The sequence below is a fragment of the Eublepharis macularius genome, chromosome 7, assembly GCF_028583425.1.
Source record: "Eublepharis macularius isolate TG4126 chromosome 7, MPM_Emac_v1.0, whole genome shotgun sequence".
Lineage (NCBI taxonomy): Eukaryota > Metazoa > Chordata > Lepidosauria > Squamata > Eublepharidae > Eublepharis > Eublepharis macularius.
Window position 1 is genome coordinate 67,894,884 of NC_072796.1, and position 19,609 is coordinate 67,914,492.

At 38.0% G+C, this 19,609-nt stretch overlaps 1 protein-coding gene across 6 annotated transcripts in view; it reads right to left on the minus strand.

Moving 5' to 3' along the window:
* PTPRM (protein tyrosine phosphatase receptor type M) overlaps window positions 1-19,609 on the minus strand; it is a 749,315-nt gene that overhangs the window by 141,494 nt on the left and 588,212 nt on the right. For 3 of the 6 annotated variants that reach the window (XM_054985127.1, XM_054985126.1, XM_054985123.1), the window contains 4 exons: window positions 11,430-11,581; window positions 9,479-9,553; window positions 9,005-9,031; window positions 1,449-1,636 (listed from right to left, as the gene is read on the minus strand). In XM_054985127.1, coding sequence (XP_054841102.1) covers window positions 1,449-1,636; window positions 9,005-9,031; window positions 9,479-9,553; window positions 11,430-11,581 — 442 coding nt within the window. The remainder of the gene's footprint in view (window positions 1-1,448; window positions 1,637-9,004; window positions 9,032-9,478; window positions 9,554-11,429; window positions 11,582-19,609) is intronic. The other 3 variants (XM_054985128.1, XM_054985125.1, XM_054985124.1) reach the window with 1 other exon arrangement.

The following is a 19,609-nucleotide window of genomic DNA, read 5'->3' on the forward strand; positions in this document are numbered from 1 at the left end:
TCTGCCTCTCTGGAATGGGCTATTGTTCTACATTTTAGAAAAACCTGGTGTTTATGGGTGTAATGGGTAGTCTACAAATACCAAGATGGACAAGCATACATATCAAGTATCTCAATCCATTGCCACTTTTTGTGACATGTTATCAAAATTCTTTATCCTGACAGGTTTTGGTTAAGGATGTGACACTAGTGGGGATCACATTTAAGAGACTTTATATTTGAAGCTATTAAAATGCAACTCTAAGCCCACCAACTCACTGTTATCACTTCGTTCAATACAGAAAGAGTGGAAGCATTTTTAAGGCTCCAAATCATAATTTTATAGCACTGAACATTCGCCTCCCATAGCACTAGTGAATGGAGAAAGTCATTAAGAATCCTGGAGTTGAAAGCAATGAAAGATAATAGGAGATTTGGGAATATTGTTTATTTAGGAATAGCTCTCTTGTTCATTGTTGAAAGAACAAGTGAACAGATGGCCACAGACCTGAATGATCTCAAAGATACTGCATTGACTTTGCTGTAGTGTTCTGTAATATGCATGCATATATACATCATACCATATTGACAAACGATTGTTCAGTAAATCAATATACATGACAATGGATGACACAAAACTGGACATATATTGCCATACACTTTAAACTACATCCTTATTAAGTTTGTTTAAACATAGCATAAGAGCAACTGTGCTGGATTAGACCAGCACTCCATCCTGTTTCAAGGTAGCCAAAGAGACAGTGCTGGTACAAGCAGGGTACAAAGGTCAAAGCTTTCCCCAGTATTCAGAGGTTCTCCTCTTAATGTGGATATTCTATTTGGTCATTGTAACGAATAGCCATTGATAGTCACATGGGGTTGTGTGAGCCGAGAGAGAAGTTTGGAGACAACTATAATAATTATTATTGTGCCCAATTAAAATTGTTTTTTGTGCTGGTTCTCATTTTTCTTGTCTGTGTCAATGGACCCAAGAACTTTATAGTGGGATCCCTAGTTCCTGGCTATGTAGATTTTTTTTGGCAGTGTAAACCTCTTGACGGAAATCTTTTTAAAGAATCAGGGAATTCTTGCTCAAAATAGCTGAGTAGCATCACTTTATGATTAACAAAGCACATGTATTTTCTCATAGATTACACACATATGCATATGAAGCTGCTTTACATTGAATCAGACCATTGGCACATCAAGCTCAGTACTGTCTACTCAGGCTGGTAGCAGCTCTCCACGGTCTCAGATAGAGGTCTTCTACATCACCTATTAACTGGTCTTTTTCAATGAAAATGCTGGGGATTGAACCTGGGACCTTCTGCATGCCAAGCAGATGCTCCACCACTGAGCCATAGTCCCTCCCCTGGAGGTAAAGCGTGGGCATTTCCAAGGTGCGAGGAAAGGAAGAAACTGGGTACATCTAAGCCAGATGCATCAGATGTGAGTTTGAAGTTTACTCACCTCATATTCCTCCTTGAATCCATAGCCTTCTGCACATTTCATTTGTGTAATATGCTGCAGCAAATCAGCAACACGGATAGCTGGATGGAGCTGTCCAGTCTGGTATGGTACATCTGCAGGCTCTCGCTTCTTATACGTATGTGACTGGACCAAGCTGCTTGTGTCACTGCCCATCGTATGGGTTTCATCTAGGAAAAGAACACTGAATAATGTACCAGGCTATTCCTGATTCTTTCACAAAAGTGTATGCTGTTACAAGGATGGCCTTTGACCCTATTATCATCTTTTATCATCCCTATCTCTGTGGACTAAACCATATCAAAGCAAGGTCTATTGAATAACTTATTCAGGTAATAGCAAGATTTATTAGAAAGAGGAAAAATCTATTGGTTTACACTGAAAAATCATTGCAGAGTCCATACTGTATACTCTTTTTTGTTATTTGTTTTAAACCTACAGTTCAATTCAATAATTTAAATTTTTAGGTATTTATTTCTAAATTGCACAGAAGTTTCAGGCTGAAACTTCATCAAGTCCCAGTAAAATAAAAAAAGGACTTGAGCATTTCCTGGATTAGTAAATTTTTTATTATATCTTTCATGGTGATTCAGGACACATGTTAGTGAAAGCAAAATGTATAAAAAATAGAGAAAATGATATGGATTATTAAGCCAGGATGGAAAATGTAGGTTGGATGCAACACTAGGAAACATAATACACAAGGATAAATACAAGGGATAATTTGACTGGAGAAACCTTTGACTGATTTTAGCATGCTGCAGTATCATATACACAATATAACATGGGCCATTGTAACAGGCATGAAATGTTATATGTTAACTGACATGCAAGCCAACACACAACATAACCCCACTGGGTTGGTCCATACTGATATGAAGCAAACAACTTCCCACCCCCTCCACACCTCTTCAATGGGGCAAATGGGAAACTTACCATTTATTGGCACTTTTAAGAAGATACATATCAGGAGAAAAAGAGGAGGAGGAGAAGAAAAAGGAAACAGGCCATAAGCAACAGTACTACAGTAAAAATTACAGGTATTTTATGTTTATAATTTAAGTGTTTAGAGTTTAGTTTCCTAAGAGAACAACTGGATATGTTAAAATAAAAAGGGCAGAGTTGAATAACCAATATTTATCAAATTGGGGTGGAACTTTTAACTTAATACGTAACAAGAAAAAATAAAAGATCTAAAACTTAGCAGTGAATATCCCTATTTTTTATTCCTCTTCTAGACAGCTGTTTAATTTAAACTTCAACAATAAAGTCTACCATCTTCCAAAACTAGATGGTGACTCACAAACTCTTAAAAAGCATACCTCATCTAACGCAGCCCTATTGAAGAAAATGGGACTAAAAAGATCAAGGGTTGGATCTAGCCGAACAGCTTGTGGATGCAGATGACGCAGCAGATCTTTCCTCACCTTCCTTTCTCCTAAGCTATCTGTCTCAAAATTCCTCTCTGAAGACCGGGAGAACCTCACAAGCAAAATGGACCACAGGATGGAGATAGGCAGCACTGAGAGGACAGAGTAATACTGCACCTATGAGCAGTTTTACCTGATTCCCCTTCATTACTGCAGCGCCGCATCCTGTGGTGCACTTTGTTTTTGAGGCTCTCCCAGTCTTCAGAGAAGTTTTAGGACAAACAGCAGGTTGCTTGGGAAAGGGTGCACTCCAACAACTATGAACTCTTCTGCTGGATCCAACCCAAGGACTGCAGCATAAGGGTGAACTTACAGCAGCATTTTTACAGTGAAATCTCATTTGTGAAAAGAATCCCTGTAATTTTTACATTGTTAAATATTCTTATAAATACAGTTCAATGTGGCAAAGCAGAGACATAGGCATGTTAAATAATTCTACTGAAAACTATGTAGTTTACTGCAGGTTCACATTCATTTTTCTGTTTATAATAAAATGTAAACTCATCCTAATACTAGGTTTTTTAACAGAAGTACAGAATATCTGCCTTTAGTGCCATAGTTAGATTACTACATTCCCAGCACTGTCCTACTGTTTGAGATGCAGCTTTGAGGAGATGGTTTCAGTTGCATCCGGAGCGTTAATTAATTGGTGAAACAAGTTTTCTGATTGGATTGTAAGAGCATGGTGACTTATCACATGAAAAGCTGGCTGGTGGACTTTTATTTCTAGCTAATTTCCTCAGCTAATGTCCTCTAGAAATTAAGGGGCACGATTACCAGAGCAGGATAACCTTCTGATCAGTAGCATATTTTTCAGAATGGCATTTATCTCTAGCTCTCTTCAGTGGTTGGAAGGCAGCCTTCAGAATTCATATCAATCAGAGCTTGACTGCTTTTCACATTGTGAGAGTACTTGTAGCCAGGTTTTAGTCTCAACATTTAAATGGCACACTCTGCAACATCCCTAAACTTAGAGTGTGATTCCAATATTGGATTAATATTTTTATCATGTGATAGTGTAGTATCTGCTTATATCACATCATGGTTCTCTATGTGCCCTTTCAGTCTTATCTATCTCACAGGGTTGTTGTGAGGATAAAAATGGAGAGTGTGTATTGCAGTGGTTAGGATGTTCAACTGGGTTGACTCCCACTATTGCCACGGAAGCTTCCTGGCTGACCTTGAGCCAGTCACACACTTTCAGCCTAACCAACCTCACAGGGTTGTTGTGAGGATAAAATAGAGAAGAGGTTGATATAAATGGCTGGGGGGAAAGGCAGCAGTGAGAGGGAAGGTGGAAAACATACCCTATTTTACATAACTGGCAGGGGGTTAAGAACTTTCCTGAGCTATCAGAGACAGTGCGGTGTAGTGGTTAGAATACATGATTTCTTTGAGATCTAATCAAATCTCCCTCTTTATAAAAGAGGAATTGATTTGAAACTGACTTAAATTCCTGAAAAAGGTAATAGAAACAGATTACTGGATTTCAGGAAGAATTTCAGCAAAGAGAAATTAAAAGAATTCCACTTAATGGCCCTATTCCCTTCTCCCATTGAAAGAAGTGACAGCTAGGGATTCCAGACCTGTGTTTGCCACCAGTCTTGTAATTCCATCCTAAGACTTCTAGTTTTTGTTGTCTGTGAGAGGAAATGTTTGTGCATACAGATCTCTGTGCACTCATCAGAGCCCATGTAAAGTTCAGGTTAAAATAAAACATTATTGCATTAACATATTGCTGTGTAAAATGGCATATGAAGGGAACAATTGAAAGACTTTGCTGCTTACATTTTTTTGTTTAGTACGTAATAATTTATAAACCCTATAGTCTCATTCTATAATATGTGCTTTGTGTATATACCCCATGTTGTCTCTCATTCACACACTAGAAATATTGCAGTTCGTTACATTTCTCTGCCAGCTTCAGCCTCTTATCTATTTGAAGAGCTTGTACTGGCACTGTGCTGGATGCATAACTGGATCACAGCCCCAAAACTGTATAATGGGAAAGCCACTAAAGTCACTGAAATGAAATGACTTCAGCCCATGAGAGTTGTCCTCATCTTACTGTGATGCATGTTAATGTGATATATTGGCATCCCCCTCAACTAGGGTTGCCAGGTCCAGGTTGGGAAATTCCTGGAGATTTGGGGGGCAGAGCCTGAAGAGTGGGGTTTGGGGAGGGGAGGAGCCTTCAAAGCAGCCATTTTCTCCATGGGAACTGATCTCTGTTGCCTGGAGATAGTTCTAATTCTGGGAGATCTCCAGCTATCACCTGGAGGCTGGCAAGCCTACTCTCAACTGTTAGCTAAAATTCTAATCCTAAAGCAGTATGTGTAGCATTTCAAGGTTCTTAATCATTTTGCCCCAAGATCTGAGGCTGCTTTACTATTCTGATACAATACAGCTGCATAGGGGTGCTGTTAGCTAATCCTTGGCAGAACTGTAATGCAAAGCACCTTGTAATGCATGGCATGAAATGTGGTATACAAGTGTTACAGTATGTCGTTGTTGAAATGGTACCTGAATACTACAAGGTGGCTAAGACACAAAAGACAAAATAAATAAGTAAATAAATAAATAATAAAACAAGGAGTTGGAAGTTATGATATTTTAAAAATAAACTTATGTACAATTTGATCATGATTATTATTTTAAGTTACTATATTATAATCAGATAAAGGTCAGGATCTAATCCAGTGCTACAAAATCACATCAGTTCAACTTTAGTATGCTGTCTTATTTAGAGGATCATAAGTTTTAGAATCAAGCAGACCCAGTATTTACTAATATTCATTTCACTTTGATCCCTTTCTTTGTTTTTAGAACCAAGATTATTATTTCTCATACAGGAATAATTTGCTTTCCTGTACTGCAGACAATAGTCATAATAATGTATATCCAAGTTATCATTTTTCTTGAGAACAGATTTTCCTGAGAAGCAATCCAAAACTGGGTTGCTAAAATATGCAAAAGTATAATGAATTTGGAGTCCTTTTTGTCTCTTTTTTAAGTATTTCAAAAGGTCATTGGGGGTATGTAGATAGGTCTTCTAAGATCTTAAATTTTGAGTACCACATCATTTCATAAGTAATTACTTTTGCTTAAGTGAGGATTCTAGAACAAAGTGGTCACATACGGTGCAGAAGAGGCAAATACTCCATTAGTCCTAGCTACATCTTTCAGTTCCATAGCATTCAAATATTGATGGGATATACTATTATCTTACACTTTATTTGAAAGTTCCGAAGTTCACCAACAATAAGGCAATATTGCTACTGCTATCTAAATAGTATCAAATGTATATGAAAACATTATCACGTTTATGTAAAAAGACACAGAGTACAACACAATCAGGTTAGGAACAGTAACATCTTTTTTGTTTAAAGGGACTCAAAAATGCTTTACTTGGAATGGAGTCGACCAATCTACAGAGGAACACAGAGGGCAATTCCAATCAGGCCCTTTCTAAAATGAAAAGTTGCCTTGCATGTTCATAATATTATGGATGTGAAAAACTGAACTGTGCATCAACACTTTAATTTCCTCCAGGTATGAACCTGGCTCTACAGCCACTTTGGGTCTCAAATAACATGTGAGGAATACTACTCCAAACTTGATGCATAAAAGTAGACAATTTTTTTTTCAAACTGAGACTAAAACACATTCACTTTCTGATCTGAATTTTTTTAAAAAAGGGAGTGGTTTATCAGAAAAGACAAAATTGGTACCCTTCCTTAGTAAAAATGTTTGCAAGTGCTGCTCTGAAAATATATGGAATCAAATCCATGGCTTTGAACAGCAGTTCTTAGCTCTCATCAAGCTACCTATTCAAGCAGGGCTTTCTCTACCAACTGTTAGTCAGGGGTCTAGCCTGACCTAACTTCCTGCTGCTTCAGCCCATGAAGCAAGTCATGTGCACACATAAAATGCACAGAATCAGCTCCTATGCCATCACTGCTAAGCCACAGGAAGGGTGATTTCTGGTTCTGTGTGAAAAAACAATTTCAGTACATGGCTGCACATGGATATGGACAACTAGTAATTACTGAGGAAGGTGGGTCAAGGTCAGCACTGTGTAGGGATTCCTTGCGGCTCGTCCATGTTGAAATGGCTGTGTGAATCATCCCTGACTTAGTTGCAATTGGGAGAGCCAGTGAGATGCAAGAAGGTTACTTCTCTGTTAAATTATTAAATATTATCTTAAGACATTCATAGTGCAATCTTAAATAGTGTCACACCTTTTGAAGTCAACAGGCTTATAAGAGTCCAGCTCTGCTTAGGTTTACTGTCAGGTTTATCTCAGAAGAAAGGCATGTGTTTAATTATTAAAGAATAATAGGACATGGATCTTAAGATAATTGGTAGCAAAAACGTTATCAAGTCTGAAGAGGCCCTATATCTTTCTTCTAAGTTTAAGTGTCCAATTTAGAAACTAGAGGACTAGAAAGCAATTCACAAAAACCAAAATTCACTTCAGTGATGAAAACCTCTTTCCTAGATATAATATTTTATTTCAATATACATTTTAATAAAAGTGACTGTTCAGTTTATATCCTTTTTTCCTAGCAAAAACAAAAGTTTAACTTTAACATACAGGCAACGATTAAAATACATCCAACAATAAAGCCCACTGGAATCTTGCTATCAATGTTACAATTTTTCTTCTGATAAAAAACCTTTCTTCTTTGTTCTTTCTAAGAATGTCATAATACCAACAGATTGCTAAAGCAAACATATGTGTAATAATCTCACGGTATTAAAACAATTTCATTCACATGCAAGTTATTACATTATGATGGCCACTGTAGTGTCATTTCTTCTGATTTAACAGCAATTATTTGATTTGGATATCAGAGGGAAACAAACTTTGGTAATCACTGCTGCATCATAATGATTTTCCTTTAATCCTTTTGCATAACCCATCTACTGGAAATCTAACACTAGCACAAGACAGAGTAGAACATAACTAACTATACAAATCTAGCAGATGTTCTGACTTTGTTCTTTTTACAACAGCTCCTCGTGTCACACAGGGAATCAATTTTGAGGCTCGGTAGAGTTTCAAAAGCAGCTCATGATAAAGCATAGCAGGTTCCTGTATAAACAGGGGGCGGGGGTGGGGGTGGACAGAAAGGTCCTGCTGGGAATGCAAGTCCTTGTGTGCCTTTAAAGGAAATTTCTGTATTGTGTCTCAAGTACAAGTCAGTCTAGAAATTTTTGACAATGAATTCAGCAATATCAACCCAAAATCCATACTGTACATCATACATGAATTCATAAGAACTTAGAAAGGAGAAAGAAAGGAAGTGTAAAACCATTGAAAAAACAATGTGAAAGCAGCAACTTAAATATTGGGATGGAATTCTTCCCACAGTACATTATTGAACTTTTATTTCTTTTTCTGTTGTTAAAAAAAACAGTTTGGGTTAAATTAGAGTTAGTATGGTGGCAGTTATTGAAAGCGTAGCCCAGCTTTGTTATTATGTATTCTCAATGTAATAATATCTCATGCTGCATCTTTGCATGGTAAACCCATTTCCCTTCACTCTTTTTACAGTAGATAAGTGTTTTTAAATTCCTGACAGACAGATATAAATGCTTTTCCTACTGTTTCCTTTCAGTTTGTGGGATGTGCCATGTACTAAACATTATTGTAGAGGGCCAATTTGTCACTTTTGCTGGCCACCATCCCATTGCAAATTTCTCTATGATATTCATGTAGAAATGATCTCAAGCACCCTCTGCTTTGAGCAGCAGGTAGATGACCAAAACTTTATTTTAACATTCCCTAAATAGCATTGAGCAGTCATTTATTTCACAGACAGTGCTGAAATAATGACAAAACCTTTCATTGCCACGATATGGATATTCTTTGATGATTTACCATTCACTACTATTCCAAAAAACAGAACTGATTTTTCCCTATGCTGAATTTGTCTGGTGATAATACGTATCTAGTAAGATGACTGATAGTGGAACTAAAATATGCTTGTTAGCATATCCCTTGGCAGCATGTAACATTTGTTTGGAAATTGTTTTTAGCCTGTATTTGAACTTTAAAAAAATGTTTCTGCAACAGGTTTTGATAAAGGGAAATGTTCTCACCTAAAATTGCAGTTGGCACAAACGGATCTGTCATACATCATAAGCAGGTCAATGTGGAAAAGGTAAAAAGAGAAAGAGAAGTAAATGACTGATGAATGTTCCCAGATTTTCTGCCAGAAAGCCACAAATAAGCAAGTGGTTATTACATGCAAAAGGTGCATAGCACTTTTAGATTTTTTTAAGTATAATGATCCCATAACAACACTATTGATAAAAAGCTTTGGTCATGATCCATCCTTGTGCAGGCTGGTCTTTGGCACACATACAAAGAAGTTGTGGGTCGGAGCCCTGAAGAAGAGAGTGCTGGCTGGATAAACAAGCTCATAATGCTCATTGTGCGTACTCCAAAGGCTGGTCTTAAGGAAAGAAAGGGGGCTCCAATTATGGCCTTTAACAATCCCTCCTCTTGTACACTTCTGTGCCCACGTGAAGAAGGATCTATTAATTCCTAAATAAAACGACAAAATTGGTTACCTGGGTAGTAAGAATTTGGAACTGTTGTACTCAGTGTGTTTGTTTTCATTGTAAATGAAGATGGTGAGGATACAGCTGTAAAGAGAAGAAAACAGGGTGAAGAAATTAGGAGTTTTAAAGCCAACACCAAATGCTTAAAGAATATTCCAAAGTAGCCCACAAACTCCTGGGTTCCTTTTTCCCATTCCCTTCCCTCAACTACTGTTATATATTGCTTTAGGCCCCTTCTGTCATTACCTTTAGTAAATTGATCCCATTATGCTAAATCATGTTGGAGAGAGGTCCTCACCAAAGATTTTTCCAAGCCAGAATTGCTGTCATGTGAAGCAAGCAGGACATGGAATTCTCTGATGTTGTATCTGAAATGCTACCAGACAGTACAAGAAGAAGCCAAGCTGCAATGACTCCCATTTTGCTACAGACAATGTTGGAAGGGGCTCTTTGTGTAAAAGCTTTTCTAATTAAAACTGGTACTTTTGTTCAACCATCTACAATCAACTGGATTTCAGTGTATGCCATGACTCCAAAACCAGGATAGCTTACACCAACAGCATCTTTATTTATTTTATTACTTATTTATTTAAAACATTTCTATGCCACTTTCCCATCCAAATAGGGTCCCCAAAGCAGTGAACATCAATACATTTAAAAATTAAAATAACATTTAAAATAAATTGCCTATAATTTAAACAATTCAATAAAATAACAAATACACAATCAGGGAGGAGGGCCAGTAACAGTAAGTAGGGGAACGCCAAACAGAACAAAACATCTTCATCCACTGGCAGAAGGCAAATGATAAAGAGAGGCAGATGTGCTACAACCAAGGTTGCCCTCTGTCTAGCCTCAGATGGCAGAAACACCTGAAGCCGGCCCTCCGAAGATGACCACAGTGGATGGCTCTTATGGAAGTAGGTAGTCCTTAAGGTATGCTGGCCCCAAGAATTTATGTGATATACAGAAGCTTCATGCTATTTCTTGATTATACTCCAAATTAATTCAAAAATGTTGTACCTAACTTTTTTTAGCTGTGAAAAAACCACTTATTTGTATCAAAGACAATGTTCTAATAGTTGCACAGCACTTTTTTTGCATGCAGAAGATCCTAGGTCCAATCCCTGCCATCTCCAGATTGAGGGATGTTGGGGAGGACGGCTGGGAAATGCCTTCTTGATTTTGAAATACAGTTTTGCAGTGTAATCCTAATATGATTTTACAGTGCAATCCTAAACAGTTACTCCAGTCAAAGCCCATTGAAATCAACAGGCTTAGGCTGAAGAAACTGCTTAGGATTGCACTGTTAATGGGCCAATAGAACGGATTGGAATAAGGCAGCTTCATATGTTTATTCCTGAAGGTGAAAGGACATCATTTTATTGGATAATAATGCTAACTTTTAAAAATCCCATCTTGAATTACTTTGACACATCAACAAATCAGTGGATATGAGTCCAAATAATCTAATTTCATGAATTTCCTTGCACTATAAACTCTTAGATATGTCAACTGCAACATTAATTGATGTTTATGACTGACTAAATGGCTGCCATCCAAACTCTTTATGTACTTTTTAAAAACTGGCTAAAAAAAATATGGAGGCATGCAGGCTGTGTGAAAGCAATAAACACTTCAGAGCTGTAAAATTAAATAAGGAAATGCAACCCAGCACCTGCTGCACCTGTGCTTCTTATACAAAGGGAAAATGACAAACAGAAATGCAAAATTATCTTGATTATTTTTAAAGATCCCCATTCTTTCTGACTAGAATACATGCTGTAATATGCTGCACAGTATGAGATTCTGGAAACCTTGAATTTTCTATGCGTTGATAACCTGGCCATTCAATTGACTGGGTAATGAGAAGTATTTTAAAAACCATTTACACCTCCCCTCCCCTCCTGGCCTACAGAAATAAAAATGACTGCGGCATCCCTATGCATTTTAAACTTACATCTTCCATTTAGATTGTGTGTGTCCATGAAAGAGAAAGCCTCATCACAGTTGGTGCCTTGTTCAGTGTAGCTTTTATCCATCGAGTTCACCATCACTGTCATTTCCTGCCGTGTGCTACTCAATGTCTCTTTCCGCTTTTTAGCCAATTTCCTGAACATTTGGGAAGAAAAAGGATGTTATGGTAAGCAAGTACAGAATGCAACTTTTTATACTGTTGTACATCTGTAAATATACCTATGTAGAAATTTTTTTAAAAAAGAAAGAATTCAAAACTCCCAAATCTGACTATGGAGTAAAATAATAAAATATGATTATCATCAGCTTCATCAAAACAGTAATAAAGATACATACTAACTGTATGAGTTATTTAGAAGCAGAAAAAAATGCAGGTACAAGCCAGTTCAGTGAAGGTGCCCAGTCCATACCCATAAGTTTTGTAACCATTTCTGTCCACTGATGAATTCTCACAGCATCACATGCAGGCAATACAATACCCTGGGTGGTTTATCCTACTGTTCTGTCTTCCCATATCCTTTCTCATGCTCTAGAGAGCAACAGAAATTTGTGCTGAATTAAGAGATATATAGGTTATAGTTATGAGAGGAACACACAGTTCTCCCAATATTTTAATCAGCCTGCTAGGTTATTAGTACACACGTACGGGGAAAATAGGTTAGTATTATTTCTCAAGGCCGAAATCCTACACATACTAACTGGGAAGTAACTTGTACTAAAATCAATAGATTTACTCTCAAGTAAAGGCAGTTCACAATTAAACATGCTTACTATCAGTTCACATACTACAGAAAGACAGTAGATTGGATCCAACATTTCCATTCCACTAATGGTGGAGCTTTCCTATGACTTAAGAAGCATTCCATTGGTGTAAGAAGCCTTAAATGTTGGAACACACCTCTGCAACTGTGGAAAACTTCTTGTATTAGAAATGTTGGATTTAAGCCTATGTGTTTTCATAATTGCTGAAGATACAATTTTTATGTCACTCTGTAACTTTAAAACACGGCCGAATCCACACTTCCCTACCTTCCGCTTTTCATGTGCATTAATCGCGCTGGATTCTATCCCGCAATGTCCCAGTCTGTGTTCACATCCCTTCTCTTACTGCTGCTGCCTCGCGCTATACTTCGTCCACTTCCCTGGTAGAATCGTGCAATACAGGGCGGGTTTAGATCCGATGTCGCCGATGACAACATCACGTTCATTTTTTTTTAAATTTTTTCATCAGATTTTCGCTATAGCGTTTTTTTGCTAAATTGCTATGGCGAGGCCACACCCCTATGATGCCTGTGATTGGTTAATGTTATTCTATGCCTTCTTCTTTGAAATCCATTGGACCATTATTCTGGCGGGCTAATTTGAACTGATATTTAAGGTGGGGGTGATCCAAAATCTCCAAACAGGCAGACTAATTATTTGACGCTTGAATGTAATGTTAGAATGACGGATTTCGATTAAGATTTATGGCTGGGATTGCGCAACAATGCTGGGAAAGTCCCTTTTTAAAAAAAAAAAAAAGGGAAAGGGCGGGCAGGCAGGCATGCTGTGGAGAGAGTGAAAAAGCTTGATAATTGCACAGCAAAGAGGGATTGTGTTCCGGAAAGGCTGCAAACATGGAAGTGGGGTGGTTTGAAGGGGGCGGTCTCCTTGTGAAACACTTCTATTTGTCCACATCCACGGTGAGAACCATGCAAGAGAAGTGTTTGAATGCATGACTAATTCGTCTGAGGCACAATGCGAAAGACACGAGAGAATGGCGAGATTGAGGTAAGAGTATATGAACAGCCCTCCGAGAGGCGAATAATGGGCGGGGAAAAAGCGGAAAATTTGAGATGTGTGGATTCGGCCCACATCTTTGTTACATAGACTTTCAACACAAGATTGATTGCCACCCAGTGCTATATTGATAAGAAGCTGTGTTTAAGTGTGTTAAAAGAAGATGTACTATGGTAAATAAAACTAAAAGAATAGATTATTTGAAACACAAAATCTTAGTTAAAAGTTTGATAGCAGTCTAAAAATGTGGGTAGAGGTCTTTCAATAAACTCAAGGCTAACCAATCTGTTTTATCACTTAGTATTTGTTTTATCACTTATTTTTTATTGATCACATTTCCATGTAGCATTTATTTTTGAACATCTTACTTAATTGGTAAGAAAACATGTCATCCAACTCAGGGCGAAGCTTTACTGTATAACAAACTCCATTATTATTGAGTATTTTGATAGATGAGTGTGGTGGTGCAAGAGATAGAGAGACTTCTTAATATAAATGTAGCCCTAGCATTCTTATGCATTTACTTCCCAGGGCTTCTTTTCTCTCTTTTACCCACCCCCTCAAACCCAGTATGAGTGTTGCAACAAGCCATGGCTATTCTCCATGGCAAAAACAACCTGTGAATTAAAGAAGCCTGGTTGCAAGGGAGAAGCCAATATTAACAGCAATGCAAAAATCTCTTCATGGCTATCACTTCTCTTATGTTAGGGACCTGACTTTCCCCCATGCAACCACAGCAACCACATAATTCCAGATAGATGCTTACCAACAAGATATAATATAAGGTGTTTAGAAAGAACCCTGACCTGGATAGTCCAGGTAGCCTGATTTCATCAGTCTTGGAAGGCAAGCAGGGTTGGCCCTGGTCAGTATTTGGATGGGAAGCCACCAAGGAAGAACAGAGTTGCTACAAAGAGGCAGACAATGGGAAATCACATCTGAACTTCTCTTGCCTTGAAAACCTTATGGGGCTGCCAAAAGTTGGCTGTGAATTGACAACGCACACACACATCAGAAAGAAACCATACTCATGCTGGGAGCCCATGTGTTTTTCAACTAGAAGGAGGCATTGTCTTTGGCTGACCTTGATGTCTCCCTTTTCACATAAATCTGTTCCAAAGTAGGGACCTCAAGATACACTCTCTTGCCATTTTATGGCCTAAGCTATATCTGCCAGACTGAGAAACAATGTAACAGTTCCAACCACTGTACCAGAACTTTTTCCCATTCAGCCCCTACAGCAAATTAACCCTGAACCTAAGGAATTCTATCCTATTGAATATGTGATAGATTTGGTACTGGAATGTAGAGAAAAACAGATTTAATGTGCTATGTTGTGAAAAAATGAAATGCTGTATACCTAATCTACAGATGTTTTCAGTTATGATAGTAATAAATCTTGAGGAATAAACATTTAACATTTTAACACAATGGACGACCCTCCCCCCCCCAAAGTTTTAGCTGCAAGAACACACAATAGTCAAAATTAATTTTCTAATGAATCTCGCAACATTTTACTTTGTTTTATACCCAGTCTTGGGAATTTGTTGATCTAAGCTGGTAACTGGGATCTGGTGTAGTCGTGGATTTACCCATTGCTTTTCCAGGAGCCTGTAGGGCCACCAAAGGCTGTAGTGGCAAGAATGTTGTACTTTCTGAACTCTAGGATACATGTATACTGGAAGCAGGCACACCTAAAATAGAGGTGGCTGCTGCATGGACCATGTGTATGTGGAGGGGATGTATGGCTGCAGCATTCGCAATATTCTACAGCTGTGTTATTTCAGCAGCCAGAGAACACCTAAAAGTAGCATCCAAATCCCATATGAAAGTAGTTGATTCCTCCATGGATATCAAGCTGAAGAAGTGATTGAAAGAAATGTGTTTCTTGTTCCCCAAGAATGCCATAATCATGTCCCCCGAATGCCATGTCCCCCGACTCCCTGGGCAGCAGGTCAGAGGCCCGGCACGTACCTTTTAGGTTTCCCCTCCAGGGACATCATCGTATGGGTCATATGCTGTCCTGGGAGCACTTCCACACTCTTCAGGGGGCCTGATTTGGCCCACTGATGTGCATGGGAGCGTGCCGCCCCAGAGCGCGCCGCATCACCAGGTTGTATGCCCCAGGAAGCACATCCTCCCCCCGCTGGCCAGGTAAATGAGGGCAGGGGGTGGGAGCAGAGGATCCCAAGGCCCCAGTAGAGGACTGGCAACCCTACTCTTATAGGGGCTACTGGATTCTTGCTCTTTTCTGCTGCTACAGACAGACGAACACGGCTACTCATCTTGATCTGTTTGCTAAGCAGTTACCAGAAGCAATGTCTGTGACATGTGCATGGGACATTTGAATTTACATTCATCAATGATCAATTTACATTCATCATTTACATTCCCTTGTACCTATCAAAGTCTATTATTTCAAGAAATCCTTTTAATTGTGCATACATTCTAAACCGGAAAAATAAACAGTGTAATAGGACTGTGATTATTTCATTTCTGTACAAATTCCCTTTTCTTGAATAACAAGGATGCCAGATAAGCTTCAGATTGCTTCAACAACCCTTGGCCTACAAGGTAAGGCTCTGAAAAAAGCTAGCATTCAAACCCATCAAGTATACATTAAACTGCCCAATGAAATCAGTAAGGCATTCCCTTTTGCTTGTTTCAATTTACAAAGCAGGGTTTCCAAGGCAAGGCCATAACAACAGTATAACTGTTTTTTAAAAAAATAAATAACAGGTTGTTATTTATATAAGAGATGTGTTTTCTGCTGATTTAACCGAATGGCTTAGCAAAACAGCAACATTTCAGCAAAACAGAGTTTATAATTTTCTTTTGACACGTAAATAGTATTCCTATTAATTTTAATGTTTGAAAGCTGGAGTTATAAAATCATATGTAGCCAGTATGCAAATCTACCATTATTAAGTTATGCAGTAATTGTAATTCAATACGCACATCAATGTGTGGAAGTCTACTTTTTAAGAAGTTCTCTGATCTCATGTAATGCCAAGTTCTCACATGAGATATAACCAATAATCATTATTTGTTTTAAATAAATTAAAACAATAAATTACTTAACATGCAGATAGTAAGAAAGAAAGCTGACTCGTTCAAATCTTCTTAGCAAGACGCCACTGCAAGGTTTGTCCTCAAATCCTTGGCAGAGGTATTATACTGTACAATACCCAGGGCCAGTCAATCTATGTATTGAGTCGGCACTCAGGAAACAGCCAACATATGGAGGGGGCCTGCCAAAGAAAGGTATATTCAAATAGTGTCCATGTGGCATCCATATTGTGAGATGCAGGACTTACAGAAATCTTGGCTGATCTTGTAGCTTCTTGTATAACAAGGCCACTTTCAACTGGTTTCACAAATGAAAATGGTATTAACAGTTAATCTATTGTTTATTCAAAGCCACCAACAGAAGTTAATAGACAGTTATAAACTAATTGAGTGCGTCTGCAGTGTTATCTCCTCATCCATCTCACTTTTTCAATTTAGCTTTGTTAGTGTTCCATATGGTACAGTGCCCCTGCTGCTTGGAATAGTTATTCACTGCAAAAAAAATCTTCTAACAACAGGAAGCTAATGGTCTAATCGTTCCTCTAAATTTGTTTGACAAAACTGACATTTAACATGCCATGTCACGTTGTCAGTAATCTGCAAGTTACCTCAAGGCAGTCAGTGGATGTTCATTTTATTTACCTCTCATAGTTAAGAGCGTAATTAATATTCTACTCTGAAACCAAGATTAGGGATTTGACAAACATTGTAATTTAAATTCTGCATTACTGCGAACATTAAAATCAAACATCTCCTACATGCCCCATTGCATAAATGACACGTGTAACTGTAATTTAACTTTTTAGATTTTAACACCACAAACTAATTTCTGCTGTCAGTTTAATGAGTTGGAAAACACAAATATTACCATTCTCCAAATGCACAGGCTAACAGCTAAGACAGCAAGAAAGTGTAATTTGGTTACTTTGAGTCTTTAAATATCGTGTGCAAGTCTGTAAGTTACAGGAAAACATTACATTACAAAAATTATCATTTCTAAATGGGTAAAACATGCAATGATTTCTAAAGCAACAACTAAAATAACATTTCTGTGGTTTGTAGAATTACTGTGGCATGGCTTAGAAAACAAAGATTAACATACTACGTTGTGGGTCTGTTTTATGTCTGGTTATACTACTGGCTAAATGGATTGTGCTAATCCATTTAACTCAATAAAGGTCACTGCATTTCATATATGGCTCCGTCAAGCACACTAACGCATTTTAGCCAATAGCCTTTGCATCATGCAAGTAGAACTAGGAGGAGATGCAACAGGTTTATTATAACAGTCTCCCAATGGGAGTCCACAGCAGGTAAGTGCTGTCCACTGAAACAAATAGAATAATAATTCCTATCGAGTTATTTGCACCACTAGCAGCAACGTATCATTTGTTTCAGATGGCAGCACACACGACTTGTATATCCAGAAACTAGAAATCACTCTGTCCCAGTTTCTGAAGGCAACCAACAGCTTTTTCAGTGCAAGATACTCCCAGCTTATACACACTTTGCTCCCAGCTATAAGGCCAGCAGGAACACAAGCTCAAAGACAGTACCCTCTTGCTCAGATCACATTCCGTGAATTTATTCCTTTATCTAGTTTGAACTGGTTTGGGTAGAAAAAGCAAAGCTATGTCTTGTACCTTACTCAGAAATCTTAAATTGAAATGCCAGCCATATAACCAATAACACAATGTACCCCAATAGACAACAAACACAAACAGTTCATACCCACAGCATCTGCATTTTTCTAATTTTTAAAAAACATTCAGCTGCTTAGTTGATTAATGTTATTTATATAACTGACAATTTCCAGCGACAGTGGGACTATATAGCTAAACTGGTCTAGTCTTGGCAGCTCTTGGGGAAACAAATGACTACAGATGTAATTTATGCTAATTTGTGCTGGAATTCTGGCTTCATACTTTTTGTGTGACTGATAAAAATTATTATTTTATAGAACACCTTTAGGCAACTACATGGGCTCATTAAACAAGGAAGACTGAAATTATTTGCTCTGTAACACTTCTTTATGTGTGTATAAGTGTATGTATTACAGAGGGAACACATTAGAAAGAATTAAGCAGAGATGAGAGAAAGTTCTGAAAATGTATTTTTTAACTTTCCTCTAGAAAATCTTAAGTCCCCTTCCCCAGAAGCACAGACTTAACATAGAGGCTGCTGTTTCTCCTCAATCAATGCTGCACAACGAAGCCCCTGACTTGCCTGACTCCTGCACAGGACTTCATTAGTCACTGCCAACTTCAATCTGTTTCAGTTATTTATTTACATTCCATTCCCAAAGGAAAAGCACTCTCCCCTGCGATCACAGGCTAAACTTCTAAAACGATAAACTGGCTCATCAAGTCAGTATGTCTCCACTAATTCTAGCAGCTCCAAATCGAAATAAAATCTATAAATATTATTAACCTTGCCATGATATTAATGGAAGAGGGATGTGTTTATAAGGCAGTGGGTTCCAGAATACAATGGAATTTCCACCCTAGAAGAGTTAATCTTTGTTAGAAACACCATTTTGTTAGAAACACCATTTTTTAACAACCTACAACTATTCAAAGAATTTCCATTATACAAAATTAAAGTAGTGGAATCACACTTCAATAAACTGCTGTTTCTGAGTACATTTTACACTTATTTGATAGTTTCTTTAGCTTTTTAAATTTCACTTGCTGAAAATAAATATTTGTAGTGGCTTACAGACATTCCGGTGAAAAAGAAAGGAGAGAACATAGTTCAGAAACTGAATGTTTGCCTTGCATATAGATTCCTGACACCTCAACCTATCAGTTAATTTGCAAGATCTCTGCCTGAAAGCTTGAAAAAGTTTGCCAGGTTCAGACTCACCAAGGATGAAAGGGATATATTTTTTTTATTTTGACTTCTGTGTCTTGGGGGGCAGTACTGGGGAGTAACCCATTCTACTGTCATCAAGTAACTCCTGAGTGAATGAAAGACTTGACCAAGAAACTGCTCAGCACCAGCGTTGCAGGGGCTGAAGGGACTGCTTCAGAAGAGAGCTGCACAGCCCTTGAGCAAGCCCCAAAGAGTTATGCTTGGGTAACCTCCCCGGCCAGCCTCTCTTTCTATATTCCAGGTAAAACATCCAGCAATTTATGTGACTATGCGTATGCTCTTGGTCCTGGGTTAGAGTTTCATGAGGCACATAAAGGGGAGCTCTACGTTGGTTCAGTAAAGCCAAGGAACGTTCCAGCTATTTCGTTTAATTCAGAGATAACTTGTATACTTCTTTGATACAAGGACACGTTTATCTCATCAAATCAGCAAAGTCTTGTG